Here is a 19,623-nt window from a genome sequence, read left to right on the forward strand (position 1 = left end):
AGGTATGTTGTCCCCTTATTTATTTTGACCCTTCCATTTCTGTACATTTGGGAGCAGCCTTGGTTTCTGTTAAAGGTGCTACTTCTATATTCTCTTTTCCAGGACTGAGGAGGAGAGGGCTGAGGCTGGGGACCTGAGGTTACAGTGCCTCCATAGCTGCTCCCCAAATAGTAAGTGACCATGGCTCTGGATACACCCGATGCACAATGGCTTGTACTGTCCCCACAACCGGTTTCTTGGGGTTGAGAACAAGGTTTGGAGTAGGAAGCTCTGTAAACAGAGGTTCGTAACTTTCCCAGACAGTGCTGCCCAAACCATAACCAACTAGTATGTGAACAGTACAAAATGCTCAAGGATTCAATCTAAGATGTACCTATACCCTATAATTTTATGCTGTCTCAAGAAGCTGTGATTTCATAGTAGTTTAAAAATATGCTATAATTTACACCTGTATAGCTTTCATTATCACTACCCTTTCTCATCTATATTTATCACAAATTCATGATGATGCATGCTATTGAATATAAAGATGATTGAAAGCAGCTTTGATAGACAATAACACTAGTATAATAAATGCCTTTTTTTGCACTTCTATTAATCTTTATTCCAAAAATTGTTATGCTTTTATCCAGCATTTGCAAAAAAAAAAAATCTTACTTCAAGCTACAGGGGTTGAATGCATGGAACAATATTAGAGGATGGTTCCTGTCCTACTCTGAACATTATATTTTGCCTTTACTCTCCAGGAAAGATGTGTTGTGTCTCCATCAATTTCCTTGCTAAGAAAGCAAGTGATTCTTCATACAGCAGGAGGGAGAGTTGGGAAAGTGACTTGCTTAGCAGAGCTCTAAGACGAACTGCACCAATAAAAATTGGAAACCTCACCGCGTTTTGTTGCTCGTGGCTTTCTGAGATGCACATCTCAGCCACATGCTCACAGAGCTAGGTGTTCACAATCGTAATAATTGATGGTGCTGCTTCCTATCAGACCTGCTGGAACAGCTCTCCAGGTGGTCTCCACACAGGCACGCTCGTGTTAGCACTGCTCTCAAACTTGTTTTGCCATCAGCTCAGTTGGTAACTCTTGCTCCTTAAGATATCATGGCAGTTGTAGACCTTTCCATAGGCAGATCCACGTCCTTCATTTTCACAGGCCTGAAAAAGGCCATTGCTAGGGAACTGATCTGAATCAGATTTCTTAATTCTCCACCTACCAAGCTACCAACTAGTACTCAAATGTGCTTATTTCATTATGAAGATTGTCCAAAGGTGGGTTGCTTTTGTTCTTTATAAAGAACAAATAACAACCCTTGATCTCATGAGGTGTTCCAAAGAATAAAACAAACTGCTCCTATGCCCAGCCCTGCCCCAGTGCTTCCCTTGCAGGATGCAGCTCCCTTGGTAGGTGTACTGACAGCTCTATAAAAGCAAACTGCACGTGACAAGCCAGGTACCCCAATCATCTGGTGCACTTCACTCGATGTGATCATGCCAGTGTCCTGAACTACAGCCAATTGCTACTGGAAGCAAACATGAAAAATTACATTTACTGCTGCTACTATTGTTAATACTTCAATGGCAACGTTATACAAAATGCGTTCTCTCAGCTAACCAGACAATGCTGTGCTCTTATTTGTAAAGACCATTCCAAGACCCAGACAGAAAAGTTAACAGATATGAAATCCATGCAAAAAAGAATTACTATCATCACACCCTGCTAATATAGGAGCAGATGCAAATCCAACATCATTCCCAAGCCACTAAAAGTTCCCTTTCTTTCCTCCTGCTATCTTACCCTCAAGTATTTCCCCAGAATATCCCAGATCCCTGTCTCTGAGTGATACTTCAGGATGAACTTCATGCTCATTCCTTCCTTTGACTGGCAGGAGCGCTTTTATTTTTTCCTCCAAGGTGCGTCTTTCTGGTTACTAATGAGTTGCAAATATCCAATCAAGCTCATTATATTAGCTGCATAAGAAGTACTATGCAGCACTGCAGCAAAGGCATCAGTGATGAGGCTTGCAACCTCCCAAGATAGGCAAGCATCATAATTTCTACCGATAGACAAACAGGCAGGCAGCAATGATAAATGACATCTCCAACATCACAAACAGGAGATACCCCAGCATCACACTTACCGTTCTAGATGCTTTTCTCTAGTCTTGGGAAGTGGACCATCATGGAGTTTGGGTTTCTGAACTGCAGTCTGGGGATGGGTTCTGCACTTGAAAAAAAATCTAGCTTTGTATATACTTTGTGGACAAGAAGGCACCAAATCCAAAGCTAGACCATCAAGCCACAACATACAGAGAGAAAACAGGAGAATGAATATTTATTGCTTACTAATTACTTACTAATATTAGTACTGATTCTGATGCATTTGTGTTGTGGCAGTGGCAAGGGGCTGCAGGGACAGGCCTGTTGCTCTGGTGAGAAGGCAGCATTGCAAATAGCTCATGGCCAGCAGAAAATGTTAACATCAAGAGCGCAGCACAAGTAGTGCCTTGCTAAAGTCACAGCAGCCTGCCTATATTTAGGAAGAGGACATTTCACTTTGGCCAAGTCTTCCGCACAGGGCAGCCTGCATTGCGCTAGCAGAGGAAATGCCAGCAACGTCTGATAGTCAAACTCTTCACACAGAGGTTGTCCTGTCCCAGTAGGACAGGAGATAGAACCAGGAGTTATTTCCTGCTGTTCCCTTCACCTGGCATTCCCTGGAGGCCGTGCCAGCTGGCCTCACTTACAAGTGCTCCAAAGCTGTTCTTATTTGGACTAAACAGCATATTAAGAACATTCACACATTCTCAGATCCCATTCTTTTTCCTGTCCTTCCACGATGACAAAATAGAACATCTGGTCCTCCTTGAGAGATAAGGGCTTTTATTGAGTGCCACTGTAGAGCAAAACACTAAAGTGTATACATAAAAGATCGAAAGGACAAGGCTGAGCGGTCACAGAAGACAGACACCCACCAGCCAGGAGACTTCAGAAGAGAATATGAAGGGTTGAGAGCAGCCCAGGCTGGGGCAGGAGCTCAGGTTGGCCTGTTGGTGGGGCTGGAAGTTTGGGAAAGTGGCTATCAGCTACTCATCTCTCAGAAGCTCGGAGGAGCCTTGATTAGGATAGCACAATAGTCAGTCTTGAAAACTACACATTAAACCACGTGACATCCAGCACAACACTATAAATTTCCCTTAATGGGGTTTAAGCTTTCCAGAGCTGGGCTAAGACCAGTGCTGGGGAGTTCATCTGTAAGCTGGCATCCGCTGCTCTTCCCAGAGCTGCTTCCTCTGCAAACATGGGGCACTGGCACTTACATATCTAAGTGTCCCCAGCCATATCTTGTTCATAACGAACTTACTCTTTCTACTGCAAGTGTCTATACGCTCTTAGTTGCCTATCTGCTGTCTGTTTTGATCTTGCAAGCCTCAACTTTTTTCTATCAGATGCACAGTCACTATACAAAAAGGACAGAAGTTTCACATCAGAATATTTTGTTGCTGTTGTTCTGCAGTTGTTACCAAAAAATTCTCACTGTTATTACACTCCGGACACCACTTGTACCTGATTTCTGACATCTCGATGTTCACTCCATTCCCACTCTCTTCTCCAGCCTGCCACTTGGCGTCCATAGGGCAGAGAGCAGAGGTAGGACAAGGAACAGGAGAGAGGCAAGAGAAATGTCAGAGAGGACAAGGAGGGGTCAGTACGGTGGCAGAGCCGAAGAGGAGTCACGTAGCTCAGAAGAGCTTAGCAGGAGGGAGCATATTCTCCATTTTACTGCTCACTGTTTGTGATTGAAAGCCGTGGTTGTTATTTGTGGCAGATTAACCCAGGGTCCAGAACATCACCTTTGCTTGTAGAAAACAAATTGGCATTAAAAAAAAAAATATGATCTAGTCACTATTTTGGCAGTGTGGGTGTTTTAAGGGGGTCACCTGACTGATAGAAGCTCTTGAAAAAAAAAGCAGTTTGTTCTCCTATTGCCACCCTGCAGGCACATCCCCAGGGCCCATCCCACAGCTCTTCCACCATCCTCCCACCCCTGGCTGTCTACAGTAAGCTTTGCACAACCAGCTTCACCATGCAGCAAAATGACTTTTTTTTTTCCCCACTCAAATAAGATCACCAGAAGAACTCTAAATTTTAAATGTGGTGGAAACAGTCCACAAAGATCTGTTGCTTTTTTCTTGGCTGCAAGAGCCATGTAAGGAAGATAGTGCTGGGTTTGCAGGAAACTTTAGTACATCTCCAAAATCAGTGCTGCAAAAAAGTACACTGCACAAGCTCAGCTGGAGAGGGCAAGGCACAGACGGCAGGCAAGGTCACTCTAACAACAGGGAACATGCTTGATATGCTGAGCAGCACAGGGCTGGGAGAAGGCAGACAACAAGGGCTTGATGTGTTTGAAATGTTGCTCAAAGTTGAGTCAAGGATTATCCTTGTGGAGGCACATGACAGCTGCAATCACCCTCCTATTTCATGTCAGCATTGATTTCAGCTCCGAGTCCTGCAATTGTTCCTGTAATTTATTCAGTTCATAGTGATTCACTACATGAAAAAAAATCCCCTCTGATAAAGCACTGTGGTTACAGATCTACGACCCGGGCTTGCTATACTGAAAGCAAAGGGAATTTCACTCCCGTCTTCAGACAAACCTGTGTCCACTGGGAAGCTCACAAGATAGAAGTCTCAGTTCTGTCCTCATTTGCCTCTGCCAAAGTCCAGACTGACATTTTGCTATAACAAACTTCAGATTTCTTCCCAGGCCACGATTGTGTTTCCATGATAAGAATGATGGTAAATGCAAATTCAGTCCTGTGTTCAGCACTGGGGCCAAGGGAAACTGAAAGATGTCAAAGTAAAACTAAGGGATAGTTTGCAATACTTGTTCCTTCCTGCAATGCTCTAGTGAAAGGGGCTAGTTTCTTGTAGAAATTCCCATGAAATTAGTTACAAAACTTATTTTCTGTCACTCTTTCAAAGATTATCTTTCCATAAATGTGCCATCTCCTACAGATGATCCTGGACTTAAGAAAAAACAAAACAAAGCAAAAGAAAAACAATCATAAAATCCTAGAATATCCCAAGTTGGAAGGGACCCATAAGGTCCTACCAGCCCTGTCCAGCACGGTTCAAGATGTGAGATGAAGTATTTCAGGCTGTGAACTTACCCACACAGCATTTCAACTACAGTGCACATAGTATTTCTCATTATGTGTAGGCAAAAGTTACTGTTCATTTAATGTTCAGGCAGTTTTACACTGTATTTGAGGACAAATATACTAACAACAACAACAACAACAACGCTGCAGCACGTATCTCAGTTGGCTTAAAACAACTTTTGCTATTTTCAGAATAAGTTTCTTTCACTTTTCCACAGCAAAACATATTTTCTGATCATGGGGTTTTGTAGTGAAGAAAGTAAAGTATCAGTGACCTGAATCAAAGCCATGAGTCAACACATCTGAAAAACCTGTCCTGGAGTTTATTCTGTAAAATGACTGGAATTATCCTTTGAACTCACAGCACTGTCAGAGTTGCTGTGTATCATACAGCATTTTGGCTGCAGATACCTTTCCAGCTGAATAAAGCATGAAAGTATTAACTCCAAAGTAAGGAGATCTTAAGAGGTGTCTTTCTCAGCCCCCGCAGAAAATGAGCAGTGGAGCAGTATAGAAAAATTCAGTCTTCTTCGAAGGCACCTGATAAGGTTTCACTTTCCTAAGACATTTCAGATCCTCAGATAGTTGTTTAAGGACAGAGCTATACATTTTTTTTCAGAACACCTGAATACCGAAGGCCAAAATTAGTATGTTCTCTGTAACACTGCCCCTTAAGAGAATTTGTTCGACCAAGTCTGACTACAAAAAAAATGCTTTACCTTAGATAGCAAATAAATTCCAACTTTAGAACTGGTAAAAGGTGGTCACTTTTAGGAATTATCTGTTATAGCACTTGTAAAACATGTTTACACACTAGTAAGGACCCTAGACATGCTGGGCCATCTCAGACAAAAGTCACTGGACAAGTAGAAAGGAGGAACTAAGCATTGGGCACTAATGTGCAGAAGGAGTTCCTACCACCCTCTCCTCCCTGCTGCACTGGATGAGGGCTGGCCCTGGAAGGAGGGAACCTGCTGCACCACCCAGCTGCTGCCATTTTGTGTCTTAGGTACAGCTCTGCAGCATCTTCAATTATCCCATTGGGAAAGTCTTCCCAAACCCTGTTCAGCCAGTTTTTGAAAGCAAAGACTTCTGGGGAATGATGCTCCCTGTGATGCGAGCAGTCTAGTTTTCCCTCATGCCTTTTATATAAGTCATATTATGTTGCTTTTTTTTTCTTGGCTCTGTTTTTATTCAATAGCTTCGTTTATCCTCTGCTGTTCCAATTATAAAAACTCTAAATTTGATTTAAAATTGTTATTACGTTGTGATCTAGCAAATGTCTTAATTGTTTCAGTAGCCCTAGTGAAGCCAATAGATGTGAGGTGTGCTCTTTAGGGTCTTAAAAAATCAGTGTTTAATTGCATCCAGCCCTGAGAAAGGTGCAGGGAGAAGTGATCACACAGTTCAGGCCACTGGGACTAGCAGAAGAAAAAGACTTGATGCACTGGATGGCCTATAACACATCCAGACTAGGATTTTCACCATCTTTCACCACAAGAGGAACGTGAATGTACCAGATGCAGAAGGTCTGAGTTGGTCACTGGTATTATTTTGTTTGTTATGTCCTTTGGTTGTCAGAAATTAGGAATCATGATCTGCACAGGGAGTATGCTCATTTCCCCCTTGGAGGTGAAGGAATTTGTAGCTACATTTGCCATCCACGAGAATGTTTCCAGTCTACAGCAGTACATCCTCCTTCCTTGCTATCAGTCTTGCCAAGCTAAGCAAAGTTTAGCCATAGAACAAAAAGCATTGGGATCTCTCCTTCTTAGCAACAGCCAGGAGAGAAGTGCAGGAAACAATGTGTAGGTGAGGAGATCTAGCATCCCCTGCCATTGCCATTTCCAGCACCTGAAGGAGCTGCTCAGCCCCGCACACAGCTTACAGTTCAGGGTGGAAAGACAAGTTCTTAGCACTCTGAGCTCTATAAAAGAAGCGTCCTATAATGTCACTACAGGAACAGTGATGTCACTCTGTACAGTTCTTCTATTTTTGTCTTCTGTTTATTCATCCCATAATTCACTGGGCAACCATGCAGAGCTACCAGGAGGGCAAAGCGCACGGGACCAAGGTGAAGGCCTCTCTTCACTCTTTGTAGGGATGATCAAGGGCAGGTGCAGCAACAGCCTGCAAGCCAGACTTTATCCGCTTGCATTCTTACTGGAATTTGTCACAATATGCCAGCAACTTTCTGCCTTCCTTGTCCTTTCCCAAATACCAAATGCTTGCTTCTCACAGAGCTATACGACTTTGAAAAGAACACTGATGTGCCAGTGATTACTCTGATGATAGCTGACAATAGCTTAGCTGGCACCTGGGAAGAACTGGTCCTGAATTTACGTGCCTTATTCTCAAACATTCTCAAAACTCTTGGTTATCAGAAACGAAGGGTTTTATGCTGAGATGAGAAGTAAATCAGGCTATGGGAAAGTGTGGTTATGGGAAATAGACCTAAGATTGTCTCAGAATAGAACTAAAATTGCTCTATAAGCAATTAATCCAGTCCAGAGGAAAAAGTGTGTTTTTGTCTTTCCTCAGGGCTTCACAACACCCAGCTCTAAATGTCACTAGCACACAGAGGAACGGGAGTGACCATAATGCTCAGAAAATACCCCCATTTGCTACGTCAAGCTCTTCTAGCAACATATCAAGCAGCTCTTCACTTTCATCAGAACCGACCTGCCAGATCTCCATGGTTCAGGATCAAACCCAGCTGGACATTGTTTCCATCTCTAGGTTGGCCCCAGGAGAATCACCAAGCCCTCAACCACTTAAGCAAAGAAATAAAAACTTAGCAATATCATGTTCCAGCCAACTCGGTACAAGGACTCCTCCAGCATCTTGCCCAGCCAGCCCCAGGCTCAGTCTAACACCCAGCTCAGCCAAGCCTCAGCAATACTCGGACTCCTCTCCAGCCAGTCCAGGGACCAATGCTGCTTCCTTCTATGCCTTCTGTCCTCAAACAGCACACAGCTTGGAAGCTTCAGCATCAGATTACACATTGACCCCAACCAGGAAAAGCACAAGGCCTCCAACGACTCCTGAAGATAGTTCCCAATCTCCTGGCTCTTCTAAAACTGGATTAAGAACTATAGGAAAGGGGTTTCAATCACATCTGGAAGATCCTGATCATGAAAGGTAAGTATCCAGACTACACAATTTAAGATCTCAAATGATTATCAAACAATTTAAATATCTTTTATATTTACACGTTTCCAGTGTTTGTTTTCCTGTAATTACCTTATATTTCCACTATATCCTGCAAAAAGACCATATTTTCCATTCATTTATTTAGCTGTCTGGACGTGAATGAAGATCATGCCCAGGCCAGGTTGCTACCCTCAGCTCTTTGCACAGGGCAGTTTAAATTTGGTCTCCCTTTCAAATGAGAAACCATCTCTCCCCACACTATTAACAGCCACTTAGGAAGCAAAACCATCATGATACAGCTCAGTGGCAGTGGTGTCATTACAGTAGAGCCATAGAATCATTAAGGTTGGAAAAGACTTCTCAGCTCGCCAAATCAACCACAGCCCACCCCACTGTGCCCACTGACCACCTCCTCAGTGCCGCATCCCCACAGTTCTGGAACACCTCCAGGGACGGTGACTCCCTCACTTCTCTGGGCAGCAGTGCCACTGTGTCACCACTGTTTCTTAGAAGAAACTGCCCCTAATATCCAACCTGAACCTCCCCTAGCGCAACGCGAGGCCATTACCTCTCATTCTGAATTATATGATCAGGCTCCCAATCCCTGCAGCAGAGAAAATACACTGTTCCTATGAAGTTTGAGAAATAAGGGTTGGAGAGGGCATTCAGTCACATGGCAGGTGCCTCCCCTTCCCAAACCTCAGGTTCCATACTCTGGCCCCATGCAAGTCAGACTGATTTCACCCCCACTGAGCCGCTGAGTTCCACACTGTGTCCACCACTTCTCTTGGCAGGAGATTTGTAACCACAGAGGAATTCCAAGCCATGGAGAAAGAACTAGAAGATGTAAAAGATGAACTGAAATGCTTGAAGTGGAAAGTGAGACACATTGGTGAGACTGTGCAGCCCCTGGCAGAAGACAGCAAGCGCTACAACGGCTACACCCTGACAGAGCTCAAGGCAATGGTGCAGTCTGAGGAGGATCCTTACAAAGCTGCACACAAAATCCTGACTGCACTCTTCAGTGATGTGTACTTGCTGCAGCACTCGGTCACTGAACAGGCAAGCAACGCCAGATCTCTGCCCAAGCCCAAAATAGACCCAGAGTTGTACACAGTGTATTGTGACATTCTGAAAAGCATATTCCCTGGAATTAGCAGCCAGACCTTGAGGGAACAGACACAACACATGCAGAAAAGCACCCAGAAAGAAGTGCACTAACATCAGCATCCACAAAACCTTCTGCAAAGCGAGAAGTCCCGTACTGCTTTTGAGCACTGGACAGTGGTGTGTACTGCTGGTTGAGTCTCTCCCTTCTAGGAAGAAATCATCTGTAACACCTTGGTGAGCTCTGAGCCCTTCACGTCACCTGATGAGACAGGGTGGGAAAACGTTCTGCATACTTACCACATTTTAGAAAAAAAATGCCCCCTTAGTGTCTCTTTCTATACATGGATGTTTCCTTGTTTCCAGCAACTACAAATGCTGCCAAAATAATTGAAACAAGGCATCATGTGCTCAAGCAAGGGCCTCCCCAACCCCAAACAGACCTACCAACCAACCAGCATCTGGGTAGTTTCTATTTTCTAGACTATATCATTCATTAAATGACATTACTTGTTAGAAAACTGTGCTTGTCTTTTTTTTTTTGTCTAAAACTACTTTGTACAACAAATCAATCAACAATCACAATTTGAATACGCACTGGGATGAAACATAGGCATGTAGCAAACCACCTCCCGTGTGCAGCAGCATCCTGGGTTACATGGAAGAAAACCAGGGCACACCAAGCTGGTCCCCACTGTAGATAACTGGTGAGCCAAAACATAAAAGCGTGCAGGAAGTCCCTATTATTCAGGTATGATGGAAGATACAAACCACCAGCAGAACAAGTGAAGATAGGAGTGTATGATGTCCATTTTCTCACCCTCTGATAACTGAGCTGACAGAACAGTTCACAACTCTGCTTCGCCTTCACACGGCAACGATGCATCTCTGGTGCATGTCTTCCCCACTCAGTGCTGCTTACCCACATTTTTTGCCATCTAGCAATCTAGCACCTGTGACACTGCAGTCAAGTTCTGCTGCTTTCATAATTCCCAGCATGCAGTATAACAGCACTGACTCTCATTGCTGTGTATGAACAACAATTTGTGTGTTGAAAAAGCTGCTTCAGATCTGAGTTGCACAGCCTTGACTAAAGAAGAGAGAGCACACGTGCTCCATAAATCTTTGCTTTAACAAACAAGGGAAACAAGGGTTAGGGCTTTCCCCTTCCTTCTAATATTCCTGCATTCTTGACAACCTTCTGGGCTGTGGCTTCACAGAATGCCACAAGAGCCCCATCTCACAACCAAATGTTGTACACAGACAGAATGAGGTGCCTCTGGGCTCGCTCACTGAGACGTACCCGCTATCACACCACCTTTCATTCCTTCTTCCCAGCCTGTACTCTTCAAGGTCTTCCATTCAGAACCTTAAAAACTCCACAAGCACACCATCAGCCTGCTTCCAACGCTGACCCAGCTGATAAAGGTGGGAGGAACATGTGGCTGAGAGGAAGCCCTCAGCTACAAGCTGGTAGCTGGGACAAGCTACCAGCATTGATTCTTTGACTTCCCAGATGAAAGAACCTATCTCCAGGAGAAAGGGTCACACACACAAGACCTGTCCCTGGCTGAGCCATGAGAAACGAGAGCCCCTGCCCACTGAGCCACCTCTGAGAGGGAATGTTGCTGGGAAGCTTCAGACAGGCCACACTCACAAGGCCTGGATCTCATAAAACAGAGAGGGTCCAGGGCCCAGAAGGTGCCATGGTTGTGTGCCTGGGGCATTGTTTTCTTTGACAGTCACAGAGCAAAAGGACAGAGCGCTGCCCAGGCCCCACACTATGACAATGGCCTGCCTTGAGGAACAGTGGCCACTGGTCATGGAGAGTACAGGGGAAAATGGCCCTGAAACCCTCCCTCCTCATCTGGGAGCCAGCAAAGAGCAGTGGATGAACAGCAGTTTGACCACCGTGTTCTGCTCCCAGAGCAGAGGCCTACATGGCCCCAGGCTGCCTGTGCCAGCCACTGGCGAGGCAGGAGCTGCAGCCATGTTGGTGAGGAGCTGCTGAGGGAGGAGGGCGTCCTCCCACCATTTCACTCAGCACTAATGGAAGATGCTGCCTCCCTGTCCTAGTTGCCCACCACTCCTTTCAGAGAATCACTGGCACTGTTTTTAAGTCATTTCCCTGGTGCAAACGTGACAAACAGATCAAAAAGCAGAACTTGTCTTTCCTGCACACTGCTGCTGCTGCCAGGCCCTTGGGGATGAGCAGAAGGTGACCTGTCAGCTCTGCACATCTGTGCTGGGCCCCAGGATAGAATCTTTTTATCATTATTCCAGAAACAACAGGGAATTGGAGGAAACATACGTATACACATATGTACATACTCAAGAAAAAGCCACTCAGTGTCACCACAGCTGCAGACATCTTTGCAGGATGAGACTGGGCAGTACACCCTGGGGACATGCTCTATACCTTCAGGGCTCTTCTACATAAGGACTCCAGAGTTCCTCTGGCCCTGCAGGCTGTCCCAAGGCAGCCATGAGCTTTCCTTACAAGGTGCGCCTGCCTATATTTTGCTGGAGAAAGGCATGCTTGCTGGCTGTGCTTACCTGGCCTCTCTTGGGAGAGAAGCACAGCTCTCCTCCCACACTTCTGGAGAGACTGTCAGCATTTTGTTTATTTTCTCACTGGCCACCCACTCCTAACACAACAGAAGGGTGAGGGCTGAGTGCCTACACCTGCAGAAAGAACCCTTCTTTTTGAAGGATAACAAAACTGAGTCAGCACAATAAAAATTAAGATAGCAGTATCTTAAGTACAAGGGCCTGAAAGCAGTTGTTGGCATTCACTCCTAACATTCTACTCTGGTCAGAAAAGCATCCTGCTACAGGCATATTCTGCCTTAAGACTTTAGGTCTTGCTGCCTTGTACTCAAGACAGAAAAGCAATTACACAGTCCTACTGCTCTGACAGTTAAAAAAATATTCATCCATTGTTCTTCTTGGACAACTCATCCTGATCTGCACCATGCCTACCTTGGTCCTTTACTCTGAATAAGCCTTCTCTCCAAAACTTTGTCATCTCCACCTGCATAGAGATAGAGAAGGCAATCAGACACAGGGAGAAATCAGTCTGTAAATTCACACTGTGCTTCATCCTCTTCTCCATTAAACCATGTAACATCATTTTTCTTTTCATTTAGTACATACTTTCAAGTCTGAAGAGCCAATACTGAACCAAATAATTTTTCTTTCCTTTCTTAACTCTAGACATTACATTTGCTATTCTCCAGCCATACCCAGAGATTCATTAGTATTACCCTTACCCAAGCAAGACGCACTGTTGTGCATTCATCCCCATGTGCAAGCTGAGAACACTGCACACACACTGCTAAGACCAGAAGTCTGCCTTCCCCTGTGTCCTTCCTAGGAGCCTGGTCAGAACCGTGAGGATGTGAATACTGTTCTCAGCCTTGGGCAATCTTTTATTGGCACTGACTGATTGAGTTAATTAAGCAATCTATTAATATTCACCATGCTATGGCTCAGTCGGGTTCAGTTGGCAGAACAGATCCTACAGCAGATAAGTTATGCTACACAGAGGTTCCTGATCCACCCTGCTCATAGAGTCAGAGAAAAATTTAGGCCTCCGGTTGACCGCTGGAGGTCAGCAGGTCTAACTGCTCTATCAGACAGTATTCTATAAAAGAAACCAAGTTATAAAAGTTGTGCTGCAAAAAGTAAGCCATTGCAATACAGTAAACAACATTTAAACAATTATACAACCAACCTGTACTGGAGCCACTGGTAGATCAGATCCGCTATGTGAAATCCCAAGGAGTTTTATTCTTCCAGAAGCACCGCACTGTGAGATCACTAAGGTGTAGAAACCTAATTTACATCTGCATCAATGAATAAAGAAGATAAATGGCAAAGTTCCTGCAACGCTGTTTTGGAAGGCCGCTTACTGTGGTTAGATCATGCACTGCTGATTCACTTTTTAGACTTCTCATGAATATTTCTAATGCATAATTACAGTCAAATCCAGTCATTAAATCATACATTTTATGACCTCATGCTTACCCCTTTGTTCTGTTAATAATAATACCCCTGCATAATGTGAATGCTTTCTGCAAAGTCCAACAGTCCATATGGTTTATGGCTTAAAATATAGCAGAACTAGTTCTAGGGAATGCCAGCTTCTTTAATATTCATTATCAGCATCATCTTTACTCAAATACAAGTCACAGTTCCCAGGCAGTGCCATTCGTTACCATTAATCCCTTCTCCATTCTGCTCTCCTTACACGATCCCTGTGCATTTACGTACCTACCTCCCTTTGCACACTCCAGTACAACCTAACTTCAGTAACTTTCACACTAAGCCTACAATCCCTGCTTCCCAAGGTGAAACTGTCTCTGGAGATCTCTTTCCGCTTCTTGTATTCATGCAATTCTACAGGGGGTTATTTTTCACTATGAGATGAATCCTTCCCTCTCTGGGGTCCGACCAACACATCCAACCACTAGAAGGGCTAGGAGGGAAATGAGATCTGGAAATCCTGAAGGACCTCAGACACAAGGACAGAATACACAGTGATGTACCCAAGTACCCCACCGAGAAATGCAGAAGATCTTGGTTTCTTGCACATTTATTGTGAAGAATACATTTTTTTCAATGTCCCGAAGAGAGTGATGAAAATACATATCAATGTCTTGCTGGGTCAGTGGGTTTTGATCAGATTCCCATTTTTGTATTAATATTCAGATGCATTACTATCCCAGAGAGATGAATAATAGAAGCTATTTCATTTCTCTGACAATATTAAACATAATGAATAGTCTTACAACCATCCCGCATCCTTCTCCATGAATTCTGACCACAGATAGATCTCCTGTTGGTAATGGAAATGTCACTTTGATTCATCTGTTCGCCAACCAATCCTTACCAAATAATTTCCAGTATATAGCAAGCGATCCAAATACACTCTTTTGGAAACAAGCCAGAAGTGACATTCATTGTAGATTAGATTTTACCACTGTTTAGGCTTAAAACATTTCAGGGAGCTTTGCTGATTACTTTCTTTTTAGCAGCGACTCCAGTAGAGCACGAGAGAGATAGATCATAAGACTTCTGCTAATTTGCAAATCTAAAATTATCATTGGAAGACCGAATTTATTATTGTACAGCTAGATGATGACAGAAGAGATGACCTTTCTGCAGTGCCAGATGTCTTATCCATGCTGACCAAGGCCTTTAATCAGTGGGAGAAAGTATAAATTACCATGTGTCACAGGAAAAAAGCGTACTATTCATAGCCAAGTATTAAAGCAGGCTGCCCAGAGAGACCGTGCAGTCTTCATTCCTAGAAGCTTTCAGGGCTGAATGGGATGCAGCCCTGTGTGACCTGTCTGATCTCCCAGCTGTCCCTGCTTTGAGCAGTACACTGGACTGGGGACATCAGGAGGTTCCTCTCAGCACCAATTACTCTGATTTTGTGACAGTCACATCTGACTTCAGCTTTGCATTGCTTTTCTAAACGGCTGGGTTCTGTGCCAATGTTCTGACCACGTGTTGATTTTTAGGAATGCCAGTGTTGAATGAATTCACGTATTTTGAATAATATTTTTTTGCAAATTCTTTACATCTTCAAAACATCTGAAATATTTGGTAACAGAAATACTCTGTTGCTACTACGCAATCAGATGAAAGGACTTACATTCTACATGACCCATATCAACTGGATTAAACTGAATATATGGCAAATTTGATGATGTATATGTATTTGTGACTCCCACAGAGATAAGATTCTGCCTACACTACTTGCACAGCCAGCTTTGCACCAACAGACAGTGAACGTCAGTATGCCTGCATATAGAAAAAGACTGTAATAATCTAAGATGCAGGATGGAAACATAGGCCTATAGCTTGGAACTGGAATGGTTCTGAGAAAGCCTGAATGATGGAATAGTGGGCAGCTGGCTAAACACGAGTTCCCTGTGGACCACTTTCTTGTTTCTTTGAGGCATAAACGGGAAACTCAGCTAGGAGAACAGTTCCACCTTTCAGTACAAGGCAGTAGTGCCCAGGACAGATCATGTTCGGTTTGAAAGTCAACAAATCAAAACAGAAGATTAAAAGAAGAGGCATGCAAATCACCAAAGCATTGCAAGAACACACTACAGCTCAGTCTACATTCCATGGCGTGACCTGATCCCTGAACACCGCTCAAACCTGGAGAAGCATGACAGGATCAGCTTTTCTAGGAGCACACTAGGGCAGAGAATCGTGTGATGTGTCTTCCTCTCATCAAGCAGAAACGCTCTTAGAGCAAAAGAACATTAAAAACTACTTCAGCATTCCCCCAAGCCTCTCCCATACAATTACCAACTCTCAGAACAAAGCTCCCCTCTGCCGCTCTAAGTGCGCAAAGCACAGCTCTGTGCTCCTTCACCGAGAGCTTTCCTCTGGAACACACTCGGAAACTCCTACACAGCACCCTGATGGTAAGAACATGCTACACTGGGTCAGATAGATTCCACCTTGCGCAGTATCATGTCTCTAAGCCAGATGGTTAGAAGAAAACACAAGAATTAAGAAGCACATACGATATTTTTAACTGAAGATCTTCCTACATTCAAACATTTTTAAACTCAAGAACTATCTAAGCCAGCATCTTTTATGCATTTATGATTCTGGTAGATTTCTATTTGTTGGGTGTCCCCATGAAGCTGTTAACTTTTAGCAACAGTGAGCATCTGTTGGTAAAGGCATCCTCAACCATCTGCTACATAAGGACCCAACTCTTCCACGTTCTAAACCTGATTCCTACTCTGCACTGGAGGAGAGAGCAAACAACCCATCTCTCTGCCCATCCCCAGGCCAGCCATTCACAGACTGCCCTGTTACCCTCCTTTCCATACACAGTTGACAATCGACATCTTAAAAGCTGCGTAAGGCCCAGCCTGCCAAAGATAACCATCTAACTTTAATGATTTCAAAAGAGGGGAACTAATTGCCTTTCGTAAGGTTTAAAACTGTACAGCTGCAGAAAGAGGCCAGAAAAATTTGTGATGAATAGGAGCACAGAGCCATGAATAACAGGTAGTAACAGTGTTCTACACTTGCTAATCCACGCTGTGAGCAAGCAAGGATGGCAGTCATCAATGTCTGGTCTCAGCTCAGCGTGCTGGCTGACTCCTGCCAACCCTCTGTAAAGCTGCACTGGTGCTGCCTCGGCCCTTGTCCTCTTTGAACACTCTTTGTGCTCAAGATCAAAGTTCTTTCCTCAGTTACAGACAACAACGTCTGTCTTGGCTGCCCCATGACACTGCTATCAGGCAGAAGAGAAATCTTAGTGAAATAGATGAAAGAGCTCAGCTGCTCCCATTCCGTTACCTGTACAGCAGGGACCATCTCTTACCCCAAATACAGCGCTCCTCTTAGGTGAAGAGTCACTTCCAGGAGAAACTTTCATACCCAGGGCAGCTTCTTTTGTATTCCCCTATTCTTATACCCACCACACATGCTTTTCATGCGAGCCTTCTCTACAACCCGGAGATCCGTTCAGCCTCCACCACTCAGCAGGTTCATGCTCTCAGGCAGCAGCAGCAGCTGAACCCCAGCCTCCTCCCAGTCCTTACAATGGCTCTGAAATACAGTGTCCAGATATAAAACCTGAAATAAAGCATTTCTCTTTAGCACTGCACATACTGCCTCCTCCAGAGCCAGAATACTTACAAGTAGGAGCTGGCTTCTTTGATGAGAAGACCAACATTTGGCTATTTCTGAGTTTCTTTAACATTCTCTGACACTCACCTCCTGAGCATGCTTAGTCTGTCACGGTGAACTTTCAAAAATATCAGAAAATGCTTTTTCCAGTTAGAACTAGGTGAGCTGAGGGACACTCTGAAACAACAGTTCACATATGAGCAAGAGGAAAAAGCAGGAAAAGAATGGTATCTGTATCTCTCCTTAAGTTTAAGGGTCCCCAGAATCTCTGTTCTCTTGAGAAAACTACACGAAAATCTACATGTGCAGATTTTTTTTTTTCTTTTTACAAGTCCAGTGAAGTAATAAACAGCCAAATTGTTTTTAATCACACCAAAAAGACCTTGAGGGAGTCAGAACCTAAAGGCAAGACTTCACTGTACAACTGGGATCTTCCAGGAAAAAAGTAACAACCAGCATACCTGGGGAAAGCTGCTAGCAGATCGTGGGCTCGATGTTTTTCTCCTAATCACTTAGAGCATAAGTGAGCTCTAAGTGCAGAACCAAGCACTGCTGGAAGCAGTAGTCCTACTGTGCTGCTGGTCATTGGGATAGTCAGTCCTCTCCTTCAGCTGGGAGCTATGAAAAGGATCACTAGGGCTCCATCAGGTACAAGGCTTGGAGCCCTTTTTCCCCATCTTTTCCAGTAATTTCTAGGTCAGTAAGAAGGAAGTCGCAGTTTGCAAATGTTTCCATTTATGCCTGGGTCTGAACACTGCAGCACTTCCTAGGGTCCTGAGCCAGGGTGAATGGAGCTGATGCTGTTAGACAGGGGTGGAAAATTGATCCCTTCCCAGCAAGATTTAGAGGCCAGTCAGACAGGAAATTACTCCAGATGGGCACTCTGTCCCCATCTCTCAGCTCTTCCTGCAGCTAGGAGATTCACTCTATAATTGCTTTTTTAGTCCACATTTTATCCTCAGCTGACAGAATTCCATTAGGGTGATACAAGCTGCGTGATAAAGGGATGTTTGTGTCTCACATGAGCTGTAAGTCATTTCTCAGCAAACAAGCAAACAGTCACAGAAATGGGTAAAGAGACCACTGAGCCAGGAGCCCTTCTTCTTTTGATCTGAGTACAGAGACCACAGCATTCAAATGGAAGCGAACACTCCTGCAGTATGTTCCATTCCCCACTGCGTCCCGCTCTTCTCTTTGGAGGAGACACATCAGTGTGTCTGCCCACACCAGCAGTGCTGGTGTAAAGACTCACTAACACACCAGGACGTGGCAAAGTGTCCGCAGGACCAGGAAATCTTGCAGAAAACAGCACCAACTAAGCAGAATGCAGCAGTGTAATTTTGTGACCAGCTTCTCATGGAGCTCCTTTGGTTTCATCCTCCAAGATGAGGATGACTCCCCTGACTCAGTAGTACCGGAGCTTCCATGTATCTTGTGCTGTCTCTTACATTGTCTGCATCACTGCTTGCTCCCCTGCTCACAGATGGGTGCTTCTCACCTGCAGAAATTAAATCCCACTGGATTACATCATAAAAAGAAAGGCAGAAATTGGAAGACTGAAGTTGCAAGCCTTCCAAGGCATCCTTCATTTCAGACCGATTAAAATACCTTTTTAAAGATCAAAAATTATGCAGCATGACATTCATTTCCTCACAGATTATTCTTTTATCTTCTTCCCTTGTGAGGCAAACTCATTATTTTGATCTAACCCCTGTAAAGAAGCAAGCAGGTAAAAGTCAGCAACTATGGCTTAAAGGTTTTTGAGTGGCCCAGAAATTGATCTGGGCTAAAGTTTAACAATTTCTATTAAAGAATTCAACCAAGGCTCATATTAACTGTCCTGTTTCCTTTGTCATGCTTTCAATAATGTCAAAAGATGTGTTACTGCTGCTTGAGAATGACTTCAGCTGGAATTCTGACATTACTTGACATTGGCTAACGTGCTTTGTGAAGATTCTCTTAATTGCATGCTTACTCCTCTTCTTTTCCCTCCTTAGATGCCTCTCTGACAAAAATGTACCTGTAACAAGTTAAAATCAGTGAGAAATAATCATTCTTTCCCCAGTTCACTATGGAAATGATTCTAGTAGTTAGAATACGTAAGGCTGATTAGGACACCAAAATATCTTTGTTAGGTAAAGGGTCATCACATCAGCTCATAAGGAAGGTGAACGCTGACACCGCCCCACTACAGGAATGAATGAAATCCTTTTTAAACGTTACACTGCATTATACATATGACTGCCCAGGATCAAGGACTTCATCAGGCCTTGCCTCAGTGCCATGCCATCCCAGAACAAAGCCTTCTTTGTGCCAGAGACACCGCAGAGGAGAATGTTCCACAACTTCTTTTTTGAAATATTTCAAAGAACTTCATCCTCTTCTCATACTGTAGCAATTACGGGGAAGGAAGCATTAGAAGATGTCCACAAGTTTAATAACTAGTACACAAATGCCACTGTGGCCAAGAGGCACTTACACGCAGCCAGCTATTTACAGAAAGCAAAGCTCTTAAGCAAGC

At 44.0% G+C, this 19,623-nt stretch overlaps 1 protein-coding gene across 2 annotated transcripts in view; it reads left to right on the top strand.

Annotated features, from left to right (window-relative positions):
• The window catches only part of GSG1L (GSG1 like), a 57,233-nt gene extending 47,287 nt beyond the window's left edge, over positions 1-9,946 (top strand). The window contains exons 6-8 of one of the 2 annotated variants that reach the window (XR_002443243.1): positions 103-170; positions 7,707-8,306; positions 9,113-9,946. Coding sequence is in view for 1 of the 2 variants with exons in the window: in XM_021412100.1 (XP_021267775.1) it covers positions 103-170; positions 7,707-7,729 (91 nt within the window). In the remaining variant the exon portion in view is untranslated. Of the gene's footprint in view, positions 1-102; positions 171-7,706 lie in introns of both variants that reach the window. The other variant, XM_021412100.1, reaches the window with a different exon arrangement.

The sequence above is a fragment of the Numida meleagris genome, chromosome 13, assembly GCF_002078875.1.
Source record: "Numida meleagris isolate 19003 breed g44 Domestic line chromosome 13, NumMel1.0, whole genome shotgun sequence".
NCBI classification, from domain to species: Eukaryota; Metazoa; Chordata; class Aves; order Galliformes; family Numididae; genus Numida; species Numida meleagris.